Here is a 16,792-nt window from a genome sequence, read left to right on the forward strand (position 1 = left end):
AGGTAAAAGTGGCCCAAATCCGATTTTTTTGGGGTCAAGTCACCAGGTCAGACTTCTTCAGGAGTAGTGTGAACACTCAAATCTGGCCCAGATCTGTTTTTTTTTTTAAATCAGATCTGGGCCACTTCCATATGTGGTCCTGAATCAGACACAAATCTGATTTTTTTTTTCAATGTGGCCGCAGTGTGAACAGCCAAGGCGGATTTGATGCGACTTTTACGTCGATCTACATCGACATTCATCACAATTATGTACCGGGCGAAGACTTTTTTTTTGCTTAACACGCACACGTTACCTGTCACGTTTTCGCCGGCGAAAACGTGACCCAAACGTGACTGGTAATGCATGTGTGTTAAGAGTGTTGTATAAAGTGGTTGCGTGTGACGTCATTTGTTATTGTTCATGTGTGTGCTTTAACTCTCTACATTTGATTATATTGTCTTCTGGTAAAGTAGGTTCCTGTCTTTTGTATACTATCTGCTTAACTCACTTTGTTCTAGAGTAGTGTGATTTGAATTGTTATATTCTTTAGTATTGTTGATTTTTATAGTGTTGGTTTTTGTTGTTCTCTCAACTGATTAATCAGGAGTAGTTTCAGTCTCCCTTAAGGTGTGAATTGGGGGCAGGGCTTACCTATTTAAATTGAAGGTTCTCCACGCAGTATCTCTCAGTAATATTTGTCAGTATCTCTCTCTCTAACATTAGTGTCTAGTACTGTTTTGATATATTCTACCATACCTTAATTCTCACTCTTGTTTGACTACAAATATGTGCCTTAAACCCATCTCTGTACTCAAAGCCTACTCTCGCAGACGCTATCATCCACAAAGCAGAGGTCACAATCCCAATAACCTCATCTACCCTCCTCTGTTGTGTAAGTCTCACACAGTGGTGGTAGGTGGGCTCTGGAATTGTCAGTCTGCGGTAAAGAAAGCTGATTTTATCTCTGCTTTAACTTCCCATTACTCCTTTGATTTTCTTGCTCTAACAGAGACCTGGATATCCCCACAGAACACTGCTACACCAGCTGCTTTATCCTCTGCCTATGCTTTCTCTCACTCACCACGAGAAACAGGCAGGGGTGGTGGTACAGGTTTATTGTTGTCAAAGAAATGGTGCTTTAAACCTCTACTCTTCTCTCATTTAACCATCTCTTCTTTTGAATTTCATGCCATTTCAGTTACCTCTCCTATCAACCTTGTTGTCTACCGCCCTCCTGGTCCCCTAGGAGACTTCCTGGAAGAAATGGACTCACTGCTTAGTGCTTTCCTTTCCGATAGCTCCCCCCTGACAGTGCTTGGTGACTTCAACCTCCCCTCTGACAAGCTACATTCTTCTTCCCTCCTGTCTCTTCTCGACTCTTTCTCCCTCACACTCAACAGCTACATCCCCACACACAAAGGAGGCAATGTCCTGGACCTGGTTTTCACCCATCCTTCTCCAGCTACAGACATGACTGCTACCCCACTCCATGTCTCTGATCATCACCTGGTATCCTTCACCATCACTCTACCTATCTTACCTAAAACTACCTCTCACCCCATCGCTCTTACTCACCGCAACCTTCACTGTCTCCCCTTCATCTGTAGCTTCTGGCACTCTTTCTTCCCTTCCTGATGCTAAGTCTTTTTCCTCACTACCCTTAGACTCAGCCACAGATACTTTCCTCTCATCTCTTTCCTCGACTATGGACTTCCTCTGCCCTATGTTCACTAAACCCAAGAAAACTTCTTGTTCTGCTCCTTGGCTTTCAGATGTGCTGCGCAACAATCGAAGAGAGCTAAGATCATCAGAGAAAGTGGAAGAAATCACAACTTGATGCAGATCTTGATTTTTACAGAACACTTCTTGTCAAGTTCTCCTCAGATGTGACTTCTGCCAAGACTTCCTTCTACAAGGAAAAGCTTGAAGCTTCCTCACATGACCCTCGGAAATTCCACATCTCTTCTCTGCTCAACCCCCCGGCTCCACCTTCTTCATCCTCCCTGACTGCAGAAGACTTTGCTTCTTTCTACCAGGAGAAGATTGAGGAAATCTGCCGGACCTTCACTTCAGCCCCGACTGCACTTGCATCTCAGAGTATGCATTCCCCTACACCTTCGTTGTCACATTTCTCAACTGTGGCAGCAGAAGAGATTTTACAACTCATCCAGTCCTGCAATCCTACCACCTGCCCATTGGATCCACTCCCTACCACTATGCTCCAGACCATCTCACAAGACCTCTTGCCCTTCATTTCCACTATCGTCAATAGATCCATAGCATCTGTTCAGGTACCAACTACTTTCAAGAGAGCAAGGGTTATTCCCATCCTAAAGAAACCTGCTCTGGATCCATCAGACATCAGTAACAGACTGGTATCACTTCTCTCATTTCTTTCAAAAATTCTTGAACGCATTGTCTATAATCAACTGTCTGTCTATCTCTCCAGAACAACCTCCAAGATCCCAAACAGTCTGGCTTTAAAGCAGCTCACTCTACAGAGACAGCCCTTTTGGATGTCTCTGAGAAGCTACATACTGCTAGATCAGCCAAACTGTCATCCATCCTTATCCTCCCTGACCTTTCGGCAGCGTTTGATACGGTCAACCACAAGACTCTTATCCACCCTCAAGAGTCTTGGGATTTGCGGATCAGCTTGGGAATGGTTTGCCTCCTACCTGGAAGGACGCTCATATCAAGTAACATGGAGGGGAGTGACGTCCCACAGGGCTCAGTACTTGGTCCTCTTCTTTTCTCCCTGTATACTCACACTTGGTGAAGTTATTTCATCACATGGGTTCTCGTACCACTGCTATGCTGATGATACACAACTTATCTTCTCTTTCCCACCCTCTGACTGGATCTCAGCATGTCTGGCAGAAATTTCATCATGGATGACTGCTCATCAGTTAAAGCTCAATCCTAGCAAAACTGAACTGCTGTTCATCCCAGGTGATTCATCCCCAGGTCATGATCTTGCTATATCCTTGCACAAAGATCTGATCTCCCCTTCAGTCACAGCTCGCAACCTTGGGGTAACCATGGACAATCAACTGTCCTTTTCCTCTCATGTTGCAAATGTGACTCGCTCATGTCGGTTTCTTCTCTACAACATTAGAAGGATTCGGCCATTTTTGTCCACACAGACTGCCCAGGTACTTGTTCAGTCTCTTGTCATTTCTAGACTGGATTACTGCAATGCACTGCTGGCAGGTCTACCTATGAACGCAACCCGTCCTCTGCAAATGATCAAAAATGCAGCTGCACGGCTTGTTTTCAACCTGCCAAAGTTCTCGCATACCACCCCGCTGCTGCGATCCCTCCACTGGCTTCTGGTAGCTGCACGCATCGATTCAAAACACTGATGCTGGCCTACAAAGCCAAAAATGGACCAGCTCCCTCTTACCTCAAAGCCCTCATCATTCCTCGCACTGCACCCCGCACCCTCCGATCTACCAGCACTGCTAGACTGGTTCCACCATCTCTCAGGGTAAGAGGCAAGTATACTACAAGACTCTTCTCTGTACTGGCACCAAGGTGGTGGAATGATATTCCCATAGAGGTCCAGACAGCTGAGTCACTGGCTATTTTCAAGTGGCGGTTGAAGACCTACTTATTCAGGAAACACTTCAACTAGCACTTCTTTCCTTATCTTTTGCATTTAAAAAAAAAAAAAATCCTGACACTTTCATTGTAACTTTGAACAAATGTTTTAAACTCGTGGTATCTTAAGTATGTAACCTAGTGAACCAGCATTAATGTATTCAGTGTTAGAGATTTAAGCACTTATGTACGTCGCTCTGGATAAGGGCGTCTGCCAAATGCTGTAAATGTTCGTTTGCGCATGCGGGTCAGTTTGAAACCGCAAACTGTTCACACTGGTATCTGATATAGGTCAGAATCTAAATGGTAATGTATAATCAGTGTGTTGTAATGTTGTGTATGTAACCAGTTAAAAAAGTTAGTTTAATTCTTAAATATATAAAAATATGATTTTTATTCGTTATTATTTATTCTTTTAACTTTAAGACCAGTAATATTTCACTGATACTTTGTCCCGTGTTATTTTCATTTTAAACCAATCATATAGTGATCTAACACTTTGTCCCGCCTTCTGGCGTTGCTGATTGGTTAGATGAGTTTTGTGAGCAGCGGTGTAGGCTGATACTGCACAGATGGAGCATGTTTCATTGCAGCGACAGGTTTAAGAGACAAAGCTGGATTATATTGATTCTTTTTAGATTTCTGGTGAACCAAGTTTCATGTTTATCTTGGTGAGTTTATATTCTGAGTTTGATTATGCTTTAATAATATTGTTTAAATGACTTGTTATAGACTGTGCATCATAACTGTGGATTCACATTAAAATGAATTCTTTACTTTGTAATGACTTCTATAGACAATGTGTTTAATATGTTGGCACAAAATATTAGAGTATTCGAGTTCTTCCGGAAAAAAAAACATGTTCTGGAAAGTCCAAACAGACAGTAACAGAAGCTTAGGATTAAACTTCAAGAATTATGATGGAAAGTAACATGTTCTGGAAGCCATTAAGCCGATTCCCATAATGGTCCATCAGCTTTTTGTCATTTATTTTGGTCATGTCTTTTCCAACATGGTCAGTAATATAGTATTTCCTTACAGTCAGTAAGAAACTTTTTTTTTTATATAACTAAAAATGAAAGACTTTTAATCTTGGAAACTAGCATCTTTTAAACATCTTTCCCAGCAAAAGTGCTGTAGATTTGTATTTATCTGTGTTTGAGCGTCATCTGGTGGACGGCTGCCATCTTTGTTTTTAAGCTCGTGCCACCTTCTTCAACGTCAAAAAGTAACGCAGACGACCAACTCACGACCCAAACGGGGAACTAGTTAGTGTTCTGTCGCTACTCGATCTGTACCATAGATATCTATACACTAGATGTCGCCTTGTATAGGACAGTACATTGGAACGAATGCGTCAACTGAGCTGCCATCTTGGTACGGGGGACCCCCCTCCTCTTAATGCATTAGCAGCAATGCCTTTCAACAATTAATAATATTGCTCGTTTAATGTATGTTTACACGTTACACATAATTTGGGAAATATAGATGTTTACATTTACAAAAACACAGAACTAAACTGATTTATTCATAAATTAATTTGTTCCCTCCCTCCCGGAAAATTAAAAAAAAAAAACCGCCCTCAACAGGGTCATGTGTGATGAATTCTCTGATGTATGATATTCTCTTTATGTTTATTTTTCAATGTCAAGAAGACATGGAAACATTTGTCCTACTGCATTGATAAAAAAAGGCTTAAAGGTCAATGTCATGTTCCGTGAGTGCTTGAACAAATTAATTTATGAATAAATCAGTTGCATAAATCAGTTTATTCCTGTGTTTTTGTAAATGTAAACACGCACATCTGTATTTCCCAAATTATGTGTAACATGTAAACTATAGTTTAATTTTACCACATTTTCTCATATGTTTTATTTTGTGTCACATATTAACCTTAAACATTTCATATATTATTTTAGTGATTGCTAAGGACAACAATACCATAAAAACAAGTTAGTAGTTTGTAAAGTCAGTAAAGTCAGTTCCCCTCATCTTGCTGAGTGTTTTGATATATGACATGTCCTTGATGTGTGAATTTTTTTTTTTATTTCGCTTGAATTTTAGGAATTTCCCATTCATTTCTATGGGACTTTTTTGGCCGCTTTTTCGTCCGCTGTGCGAACATCGTTGGTCGGATCACTTACAGAATAGGTAGTACACCTCTCCTCAATGAGCCGGTCGATTTGACACCTCATTTATGGGTCTAGGACAAAAGCTGCGGGACAAGTTACGTGCCGAAAAAGTGTCCGGAAGAAGTATGCAAGAGAATAAGTTTGCAAGCACATTAATAATAATAAGTATGCAAGAGAATAAGAATGTGCTTTGCAAGCACATTAATAAACAGAGAGTCAAACCGAGGGGTGAACAAATCTGAAATCACTAAACACCAAGAGCAAAAACTGGGAAAACTAAAATAATTTTAAATTAAATTAAACGATTTATTTGTTGAGTTCTATTGTTAATTTGGAAAGGGGTTAGTGGGGAAGGGGTGCCATTTCTTTTGGATCTTGTTTTCTCCTGTTTACATTAGTAATGAAGTTAGTGTATTGTGTATTGTGTTGTAATCTTTGTTTTTTTATTTTCTTTTGTAGCTTATTTAGTTTCTCCCTAAATGAGTTAGATGGGTTCTGCTTATTGAACATAAAAGTCATGAATGTATTCTACAAAATATATTTTTACACTAACACTGACACCCTAAACACGAGTAGAACAAACAGCTCAGTACAGCAGTAAAATACTAGACAATATATAATACTTCATGATGTAAATTAGCGTTAGAGGGATTTAAATGTCCGCAAGCACCAGAAATGACACTGACACGAAAGTGTTAGTGCTCTGGCTCCTTCTGGTGGTGAGGAAGTGTAAGTGAAACAGTTACAATATAATAATAATAATAATTTGTTTGTTTATTTATTTATTTATATATATTTAAGTTAACCCAAAAGCAGATGTTCTTACAAATTAAAAAAATGTTTAACGATGAATATGAGAAGTTTATGACTTTAGTTACCACTGTATAATCATTCCCGATGTGACATTTGCTTTGAAGCTCTAGTGCAGAGACATTATTGATGATAACTAACCGGAAGTAAACATTAAACTAACTACTTTTATTTTTACTTTTCTTTTTTAAATTTTCTTATGTAATGAGAAGTTTCGAGTGCCTGTGTTCAAGAGTTTAAAAGAATTTAGAGATTTTCAGAGTTTCACATTTTAAAATTCAGATTAAAAAGTCGATAATCAAATATATTTTTTCAGTGTTCACAAATTCAGATTCAATATTTCAGTTTTTGGGGCAGTCGTTACTTACTGTGATCTGTTGGAGTTATCAAGGATCAATAAAACTTCATTAAGACCATCAGTAAAGTTTTGGTCATCATTAGGATGGGGTTTATCTATTTATTTACATAGATATATAAAAGTGAAATGTCTTGTTTGCTATTTTAATATTTGTATATTAATTTATTTCACTGACACTGAAAGGCAGAAAAATTAATCAGAATCAATTTTATTGGCAAAAAGAGTGTTAACACACACAAGGAACTTGGTTCCAGCTGTTTGTGACTCTCAAAAGTACAGACATAACATTATACTACACAGGACAGGACAATACAGACTGTGGTAAGCTGTGGGTGAAACTCGAACACAAACTTAAACACTTACAAACTTATCTGGATGTGAGAAACTTTGAATGATACAGTTATTGAGCTGAAAGCTGAGAGAAAGAGCAGTGAAATTCTGTGTTTATTACAATCTCATGATGATGACAATGTTTACATGTGTTTTAAATCACAGACTAAATGTTTTAGTGACATTCATTAGGTTTAACACTGCAGACAGACATAAGTGAGTTAAACAGACTAATCAGTAAAACCTCATACTGTTACATGTGTGGACTGAATGGTGTGATTTCTTACTGTAAAGGTTAAAAACAGGAGGAAGTAAATGTCTGAATCTTCATCACCAACAGAAGGCAGAAGAAGGGGGAACATGGAAGAACCAGAATTATGTAAGTTATACAGTTTATTCATGATTAGTTTTCTGTATGTTTTAATGAAGTACTGTCACTATTATAATCTATATTGTTATAAAAATGATCTCAGTGAATGGCTTAATTGTCTTAACTGCCTTATGTAAAAAGAGTTGTGTTATAATACACAAACATCTTAGAAAGACATTTATTTACACTGATCCTGTAACTATGGAGGATTTATATTACTTTATTAGTTATAAATTCAATATATAATTCAACAATTAAATATGTAATGAAATAAATAAGACCTCATTAGAATTATATTATTTATTATTTTATGTATTTCTTTAGTTTGTATTTATTTGCATAGATATATAAAAGTGTTTTGTTTGCTATTTTATGATATTAATTTATTTCACTGACATTGAAAGGCAGAAAAACGAATCAGAATCAGAATCAGGTTTATTGGCCAAAAGGGTGTTGACACACAGAGGGAACTTGGTTCCAGCTGTTTGTGACTCTCAAAAGTACAAACATAACATTATACTACACAAGACAGGACAATACAGACTGTATAGGAAAATGCAGACAATGTGATGCAATATAGACAGAATGAGTATTAAATATAATACAGAATATATGACTGGTCAGTTATGTACAGTGTGAGAAGTGCATGGTAGTGCTAATAACAATATTGTGTAATATTTTGCTTTTGTGCAATAAGCAGCAGCAGTAGTGTGTGTAACATACACAGATAATGTGATGACTGACAGTTCTGATATTGAAGATACTTGTAGATATGAAGCGGGGAATATAATTATGGTGAGTTGTTAATCAGGGTGATTGATTCAAATTTAAATGATTAAAAAAAACAAGCATCATGAAAAACTCCCTGAAAACTGTCTCTATGTAACTGAGCTAAATGTCTGTAGAAACTAAACAGAAAATATACAGTTAATAACAAATACATAGAAACTGTTAAAGAAAGATGTGAAATAGTTACCAAATAATATATTTAGCAAAATCTGTGACTGATTATTGTTGTGTAAGTTTTAGAGAAAATAAAAATAGCACACTGTTCAGAACGAGCAAGAGTAAAAAGGTTCCCAATGTATTTGTGCTGCTGCACAGCAGGACCCAGAGCTCCTCGTGTATCAGGAGAGACGAAGGGCCTAGAACATTTATTACACTGAGTTACATAGGAATGATTTATAGGCAGAAAACAGAAGAAAGGAAAACATCACCAATCATTGGCTAGATGCACAACGCTCGATCATCTACTGATCAGAATCTTACCAAATTGTTTATGAGCCTGAGTCTCACCATCACGTCTCCAGCTCCTTCTGACCCTCTAATATTGTACACAAATTCTCTCTGGTAATAACAGTTTATAGTCACAAATAACTCCTAGTCACATGCACAGAAGGTCAGACAGCTTTCATAGTAAAATATTACATCACAATAATGTGTTATATGTAATATTCATCTTGAATATTTATAATGATTATTACAAACTTCATTTAACAAAACCTTGCAACACTAAATAACTTCAAAATGTATAACGTAACACCAAACAATGTAGAACACAACATTTTATATCCACAAAAAGTCTAAGACTTATAAAAGATTATTAATAATCTAGGAATCTGTAAATGAACATTAACATGAAACTACAGGCTGAAAAATGTGTCCCTTTGTTGAGTAAAAATGTGTCATTGTTGGAGCTCGGCAGTGACACTTCGTTACGTTCCCAAGGAACAAAAGGAGTCTGGGGATGGAGGGATGAGGAACAGAATAAAAGTGTGGTGTGTGTCGACTGTGAGGATCAACAACTCAACCGCAATCCTGTCACAAAAAAGAATGTGACTATACAACCAAGTCAAAATGAACAAAGCTCATTTATTCCCAAACATGAAGTGCAGGAGGGTTTGAAGACTCCAAGAGGGGGATCAGGACAAAACAATAAGCAGAACCCATCTAACTCATTTAGGGAGAAACTAAATAAGCTACAAAAGAAAATAAAAAACAAAGATTACAACACAATACACAATACACTAACTCCATTACTAACGTACACAGGAGAAAACAAGATCCAAAAGAAATGGCACCCCTTCCCCACTAACCCCTTTCCAAATTAACAATAGAACTCAACAAATAAAGAATGAAAAAGTGTAAAGAATATTAACTTACAACCAAAAGAAAAACTTCCTGTTACAGAGATGTCAATTCCAACAACAGAAAGAATAACAAAAGCTCAAAGTACAATCACTAAACAGTAAATACAAACTTCTGGGAGAGATTTAAAGCGCCTCCCAAAAACAGCTCACTCTCTCACACAACCACACCAGCACCCACCCAACCACCCACACACAACTACCACCTAAACAACAGATGCAGTGTGATCTATTTACACCATTTATCAACTATGTGTAACATTTTCTTTTCTAGTGTCTCATGACTCCAGCAGTCTCCTGTCTGAAGATCTGCTGCTGTGTCTGATCTGTGTGGATGTGCTCACTGATCCAGTCACCACTCCATGTGGACACAACTTCTGTAAGAGCTGCCTTACACAGTGCTGGGACAAGAATAAACACTGTCGCTGTCCATTATGTAACAAGAAATTCACCAAGAGACCTGAACTGAAGATTAATACAACACTGAGAGAGATTGCAGATTACTTCAAGAAGAAAAGTGGTTCTGACAAACCTGAGGTTCCTTGTGATGCCTGCAGTGGAGAGAAGCTGAAGGCCCTAAAATCCTGTCTGGATTGTGGACTGAGTTTCTGTAAAATTAATTTAGAGCCACATTATCATGTTCCAAAACTTAAGAAACACAAACTAATAAACCCTGTGGAGAACCTGGTGGCCAACATATGCCAGAAACACGAGAGAGCTCTGGAGCTGTTCTGTAGAGATGATCAGACCTGTGTGTGTCAGTTCTGTATTGAGACAGATCACAGGCATCACAACACTGTTCCTATAGAGGAGGAGAGCAGAGAGAGGAAGGAGAGAAATGCTGATTAACTTCCAGTAGGAGATCAGATAGAAAGATTGTGATTTAAATTTAGCCAAATTATTTTTTTACAAAATTATTAGCCATCTTCTCTGTCCTCAGACTCAGCTGGTGGAAACACAGACAGATGTGCAGCAGATGATTCAGGAATGACTGAAGAAGATAAAAGAGATCAAACACTCAGTAGAGCAAAGCAAAGTGTGTACAAACATGACACGAGTTAATATCTGATACATTCAGTAGTTTTATTCTTAGTTGTAGAACAAATTTGTATAACCACATCTCTATGAACAAAGTTCACTATCAGTGTTCTATGTAAAAATGTGTTCCTCCTTTAGAGAAGCACAGAGAAAGAGAAAGCAGACATTTTTAAAGTCTTTACTGCTCTGATTTGCTCCATTGAGAGAAGTCAGGCTGAGCTGCTGGAGATGATGGAGGAGAAGCAGAAAACAGCAGAGAGGCAGGCTGAAGGACTCATTAAAGAGCTGGAGAAGGAAATCAATGTGCTAAAGAGGAGAGAAACTGAGCTGGAGCAGCTCTCACACACTGAGGAGCATCTCCACGTCCTACAGGTCAGTGTTCCTCTCTCTGCTCACTGACAATGCAGAACATAACAGAACAACACTCACCATGCTGAGGGATTTCTCCTCTCTCCTGCTCTACTGTAGATTTACTCCTCCATGTGCAGCCCTTGCATTAACACTGATGTGAGTGGGGACACTGTGAGGACAGCTCTGTCTCAGCTTCAGCAGACTCTGAATGAGAAACTCACTAAATCACTCAATGACAAGTTAAAGGAAACAGGTGAGACATTATTTTGTACTTTAGATTTGATAAAAAAAAGTCTAATAATAGACTAAAGTAGATGTTTTAGGTATATGTTTAGGTATAGGTATAAATACCAATAACTGATCTGAAATCTAATGACGTGATGTTTTGTTGTAATTAGTTTCCACAGAACTGAAGAGGATTCAGCAGTATGCAGGTACAGTGAGATTTCTGATTTCCTCTCATATTAAAATGTACATATCAGCATCACACCACTGCATCATCAGACTTATTTTCATCTGTAGATGTCTCCAGATACAAGGAGTATTAAAGTGTCTCATTATCCTCCTCACTATAGCTCCTTATTACTGCCATGTACTAAAGCTCTTAAACCCTTTACTACTTTAGAAACACTGATCATCTTCTTACATTTCACTAATAAAATAATGCAGGAACAGATGTATGTTTGTACAGAGATTAACTTTATACCTTTTTTAACTGCATGATAAAAGATGGATTTCTTTGACTATCAGTGGTAAATGTAATCTTTATGCTGTCCAAAAGATGAGTTTTAAAGTCATGCAGTTAGAAAAGAGTTTTTACACCATGCAGTGTTTCTGTCATTTACATATAAACTTGAAGTCATGAATGTATTCTACAAATATATATTTGTTACACTAACACTAAGTGACTATCACTAACTGGGAGAGCTTCATTTAGCACACACACACACACACACACACACACACACACACACACACACACACACACACACACACACACACACACACAGAGAGAGAGAGAGAGAGAGAGAGAGAGAGAGAGAGAGAGAGTGTTTGGGAATGTGTTGTGTGTGTGTGTGTGTGTGTGTGTGTGTGTGTGTGTGTGTGTGTGTGTGTGTGTGTGTATAATAAGCTTGAACATAAAAGTGATGAATGTATTCTACAAAATATATTTTTACACTAACACTAATTGACACCCTAAACAAGTGTCTTTGATAAAATATTTTTGTACCAGTTAAAGAAAACGTGTAGAAATTCAGGCCTGTGTTTTTCAGACCTAAACTACAGTCACAGTTTACTGTATAGAGACAATTACTGAACTATTTTGTCCATCTGCATCAAGATCTTTCCTTAAATGTGTTTCTCTCATAGTCTGTGACTTTCTGTCTTTCCTGAGTGATAAAAATCACAACCACAAATATATCATTAAAGTAAATGTAACCAGGCAAGTGCCTACCAGTAAGGGGGGAGTGGCAGGCCAATTATTCCAAAGACATTTTAAGCAGGCACTGGGAAGAGGCTTCGAAGTTTGGGCCTTGTTTTAAAAAGCACATGGGATTTAATGTGGCTTTGTTTGGCTGTGTCTGAATTTGCCCCAAATGAGATGAGATGAGATGAGATGCAGATGGTTTAAGTAATGCTGACTGCATGTTGACAGCTGCTGATTTGAATAAATACTCAAACATTGACTGATGGTTATATCTGCTATCTGCCAAAGAAGATTTAAGTCAGTTGCTGTTTCTCCTGTATTGTTTTGTTTGGTTCCCTAGCTGGCCGGTCTCAGAGGTGTGTGCTGCATGGTGGCAGCACATGTATTGTGTGGATTGTTTGTGTACGAGTCCGGTTGGCATAAGGCCTTCCCAGCCTTATGTCGCCAGCTTGATTTATTAGTGCTTGCTTTCTGCATGTGTGTGGGCCTTTTCTTGTGTGGGGTCTATGTTTGCTATGTTTTTCTTGAGGTGGTTATGACTGAAGGTTTTGATTTGTTAGTTTTATTTAAATTTGTGGGGGTTTTTTTGCTTTTCAGTGTGAATTATCAGGGAAATGCCGCCTTGTGCTTTAAGGGCCTCCACATGCTAGGAAACTAGCTAATATAGTTACTGTGAGTTGGCTGTTAACATCTTGGAGAGCTGGGACCAATTTTTGAGTTATTTACATAAATTATTTTATGTCTGTGTTTTGTGTATATCCTTTGATGCCCTTTTTCTAAATAAATCTTTGTACCTTGAGTGACTTGAAGTGTTTCTCTTTCTACTAATTGAAGGAGAGTCCCGGTGGTACATAAAGATGCAAAAAGAAAATATTACTACTTTGATATTTATCATCAGAATCAGGAAAATCTCCATATGTTCTCACTAATGAAAGAAAGAGAGAGAGAGAGATGTAGAGACATAGAGAGAGATGTAGAGACATGGAGAGAGAGAGAGAGTGTGTGTGTGTGTGTGTGTGTGTGTGTGTGTGTGCGCGCGCGTGTGTGTGTGTGTGTGTGCGCGCGCACGTGTATGTGGGAGAGAGAGAATATATGTTATGTTTATGTGTGAGAACAGGGGTCCAGCAGGGGCAGCTTTAACCCCAATCCTCTGTTCATCAACACAGAGACTTAACCACTTTAACTACCACTGCCCCAAAGAAATAACACCAAATAAATAAATAAATGATGTTTATATGTTTTAATCAGTTACAGACTGCCTTCATTTGGACTTATGCTCTGTGTAATATTTTTAATGAAACAATCATAAATGCTTGTGGACAACAGACAGATTAGACATGAATGGATAGACAGGATCAGTAGATTGAATGTTAGATAAAATGATGTTAATTTTATTTTTAAAGAGAGCTTTTAAAAAATCTTCTACAATCTTTTATAAATCGATAATGATTCTGAACCACTGGATGATGTAATATATTTTACATGTTTACTCATCACACACTGTGTGTTTCTCTCAGTGGATGTGACCCTGGATTCTGATACAGCAAATCCTGATCTCATCCTGTCTGCTGATGGAAAACAAGTGACACATGGAGACAAACGACAGAATCTGGAGGTTGTGGGGGTGTTTGTGGATTATGAGGAGGGTCTGGTCTCCTTTTATGATGTGAAGTCCAGATCTCATATCTACTCTTTCACTGGTCAGACTTTCACTGAGGAACTCTATCCATACTTTGGTCCTGGTTTAAATGAAGGAGGTAAAAATGCAGCACCACTGATCATCTTTCCTGTATTTAAAACTGAATACATTTAAACCTCACAAATTTGATCATCAGATGTTAAGAGTAAAAAGAATTTGTTTACTTTTTTGGTTAGATTTTAGAAATACAAATCCATTTAAAATGCTGTAGATATTATTTTAATACCTGGTTTTAATTGTAATCCTACAGTCTGTTTGTTATGATTGTGTGAGATTATGACTGTGGAACTTTGTCATTACAAATCACATATAAATAAAGTTCATTTACAGTTTACTCTGAGTTTTACTGCAGAATTTAATTTGATCAAAATTGTATAAAGTTTAGCTGCTGATGTCTGTGTAGATAAAAATAAACAAAACTCTGTTTCTCTTTAAAACTTCCTCAAACACAAACACAAACAGATTCATATTTTATTTAGAAATAAAAATCCCAGGTTAAAATCTCTTTATCAGCACTAATAGGCAAATTTCTAAAAGGATGGACAGCAGAGAGAGCTTCATTAATATTCATAATGTAAGTGCTACCTGATTGGTCAGTGAAATGTTTCATATGTATGTAACTGTACGTTAATAAATTCTTTTTTAACTGTATGATTGTAAATCTCTCAGCCTTCTTTGTCCAGCAAAACAACATTCTCCTCTGATAGACAAAGAGTTTTATAATCATCACTTTTCCACATACACGGTGTAATAAATCATTCAGAATCATTCATTATTTCCACACAATGTTTTACTCGCATCAAGAATCTTTCATTTCTACAAGTGAAGCTGATTTCAATCCGATTGAAGCTGAACAGTGAAGGTAAAGCTGCACTGATCCAATAAATAACAGCCATCAATCATACAGATGTCTTGTGTAATTTTACTTTGTGCTTTCTCTACTTCTCTCTCTCCTCTCATCTCTCTCTACTTCTCTCTACTTCTCTCTCTCTCTCTCTCTCTCTCTCTCTCTCTCTCTCTCTCTCTCTCTCTCTCTCTCTCTCTCTCTCTCTCTCTCTGTATTTTCTGAAGACACCACATCATTCTGAATACCAAACAAGAAAGAAACAAACACTGTGTGTGTTTTAGTGTGACGTGACGTACGGCTAAGTACGGTGACCCATACTCAGAATTCGTTCTCTGCATTTGACCCATCCAAAGTGCACACACACAGCAGTGAACACACACACACACCGTGAACACACACCCGGAGCAGTGGGCAGCCATTTTATGCTGCGGCGCCCGGGGAGCAGTTGTGGGGTTCGGTACCTTGCTCAAGGGCACCTCAGTTGTGGCCGGCCCGAGACTCGAGCCCACAACCTTAGGATTACGGGTCAGACTCTCTAAACATTAGGCCACGACTGCAACAAAAACTGAAATATTGAATCTTAATTTGTGAACACTGAAAAAATATATTTGATTATCGAATTTTTTTTATCTGAATTTTAAAATGTGAAACTCTGAAAATCTCGAAATTCTTTTAAACTCTTGAACACAGGCTTCCTTTTAGTTATCATCAATAATGTCTCTGCACTAGAGCTTCAAAGCAAATGTCACATCGGGAATGATTATACAGTGGTAACTAAAGTCGTAAACTTCTCATATTCATCGTTAAACATTTTTTTAATTTGTAAGAACATCTGCTTTTGGGTTAACTTAAATATAAACAAATAAATAAATAATAATAATAATAATAATAATAATTATTATTATTATTATTATTATTATTATTATCATTATTATATTGTAACTGTTTCACTTACACTTCCTCACCACCAGAGGGAGCCAGAGCACTAACACTTTCGTGTCAGTGTCATTTCTGGTGCTTGAGGACATTTAAATCCCTCTAACGCTAATTTACGTCGTGAAGTATTATATATTGTCTAGTATTTTACTGCTATACTGAGCTGTTGTTTGTTCTACTCGTGTTTAATACAGTGTTCTGTTTTCCCGGTTTTTGCTCTTGGTGTTTAGTGATTTCAGATTTGTTCACCACCCGGTTTGACTCTCTGTTTATTAATGTGCTTGCAAAGCACATTCTTATTCTCTTGCATAATTATTATTATTATTATTATTATTATTATTGTTATTATTATTATTATTATTATTATTATTATTATTATTATTATTATTATTATTATTATTATTGTTATTATTATTATTATTATTATTATTATTATTATTATATTGTAACTGTTTCACTTACACTTCCTCAACACCAGAGGGAGCCAGAGCACTAACACTTTCGTGTCAGTGTCATTTCTGGTGCTTGTGGACATTTAAATCCCTCTAACGCTAATTTACATCGTGAAGTATTATATATTGTCTAGTATTTTACTGCTATACTGAGCTGTTGTTTGTTCTACTCGTGTTTAATACAGTGTTCTGTTTTCCCGGTTTTTGCTCTTGGTGTTTAGTGATTTCAGATTTGTTCACCCCTCGGTTTGACTCTCTGTTTATTAATGTGCTTGCAAAGCACATTCTTATTCTCTTGCATACTTATT

At 37.4% G+C, this 16,792-nt stretch overlaps 2 protein-coding genes across 2 annotated transcripts in view; one reads left to right on the plus strand and one right to left on the minus strand.

The window, feature by feature from the left end:
- LOC113651658 overlaps positions 1-16,792 on the minus strand; it is a 187,773-nt gene that overhangs the window by 42,910 nt on the left and 128,071 nt on the right. The gene's annotated exons all lie outside the window — the stretch shown is intronic.
- LOC113636626 (E3 ubiquitin-protein ligase TRIM7-like) lies at positions 3,768-14,839 on the plus strand. Its single transcript, XM_047814583.1, has 9 exons — positions 3,768-4,256; positions 5,650-7,206; positions 7,510-7,594; positions 10,007-10,587; positions 10,673-10,768; positions 10,909-11,142; positions 11,239-11,374; positions 11,520-11,555; positions 14,068-14,839. The coding sequence occupies exons 6-9, from the start codon at positions 10,999-11,001 to the stop codon at positions 14,361-14,363; spliced, it is 612 nt and encodes a 203-aa protein (XP_047670539.1). The 5' UTR covers positions 3,768-4,256; positions 5,650-7,206; positions 7,510-7,594; positions 10,007-10,587; positions 10,673-10,768; positions 10,909-10,998; the 3' UTR covers positions 14,364-14,839.

The sequence above is a fragment of the Tachysurus fulvidraco genome, chromosome 1 (genome assembly GCF_022655615.1).
Source record: "Tachysurus fulvidraco isolate hzauxx_2018 chromosome 1, HZAU_PFXX_2.0, whole genome shotgun sequence".
Lineage (NCBI taxonomy): Eukaryota > Metazoa > Chordata > Actinopteri > Siluriformes > Bagridae > Tachysurus > Tachysurus fulvidraco.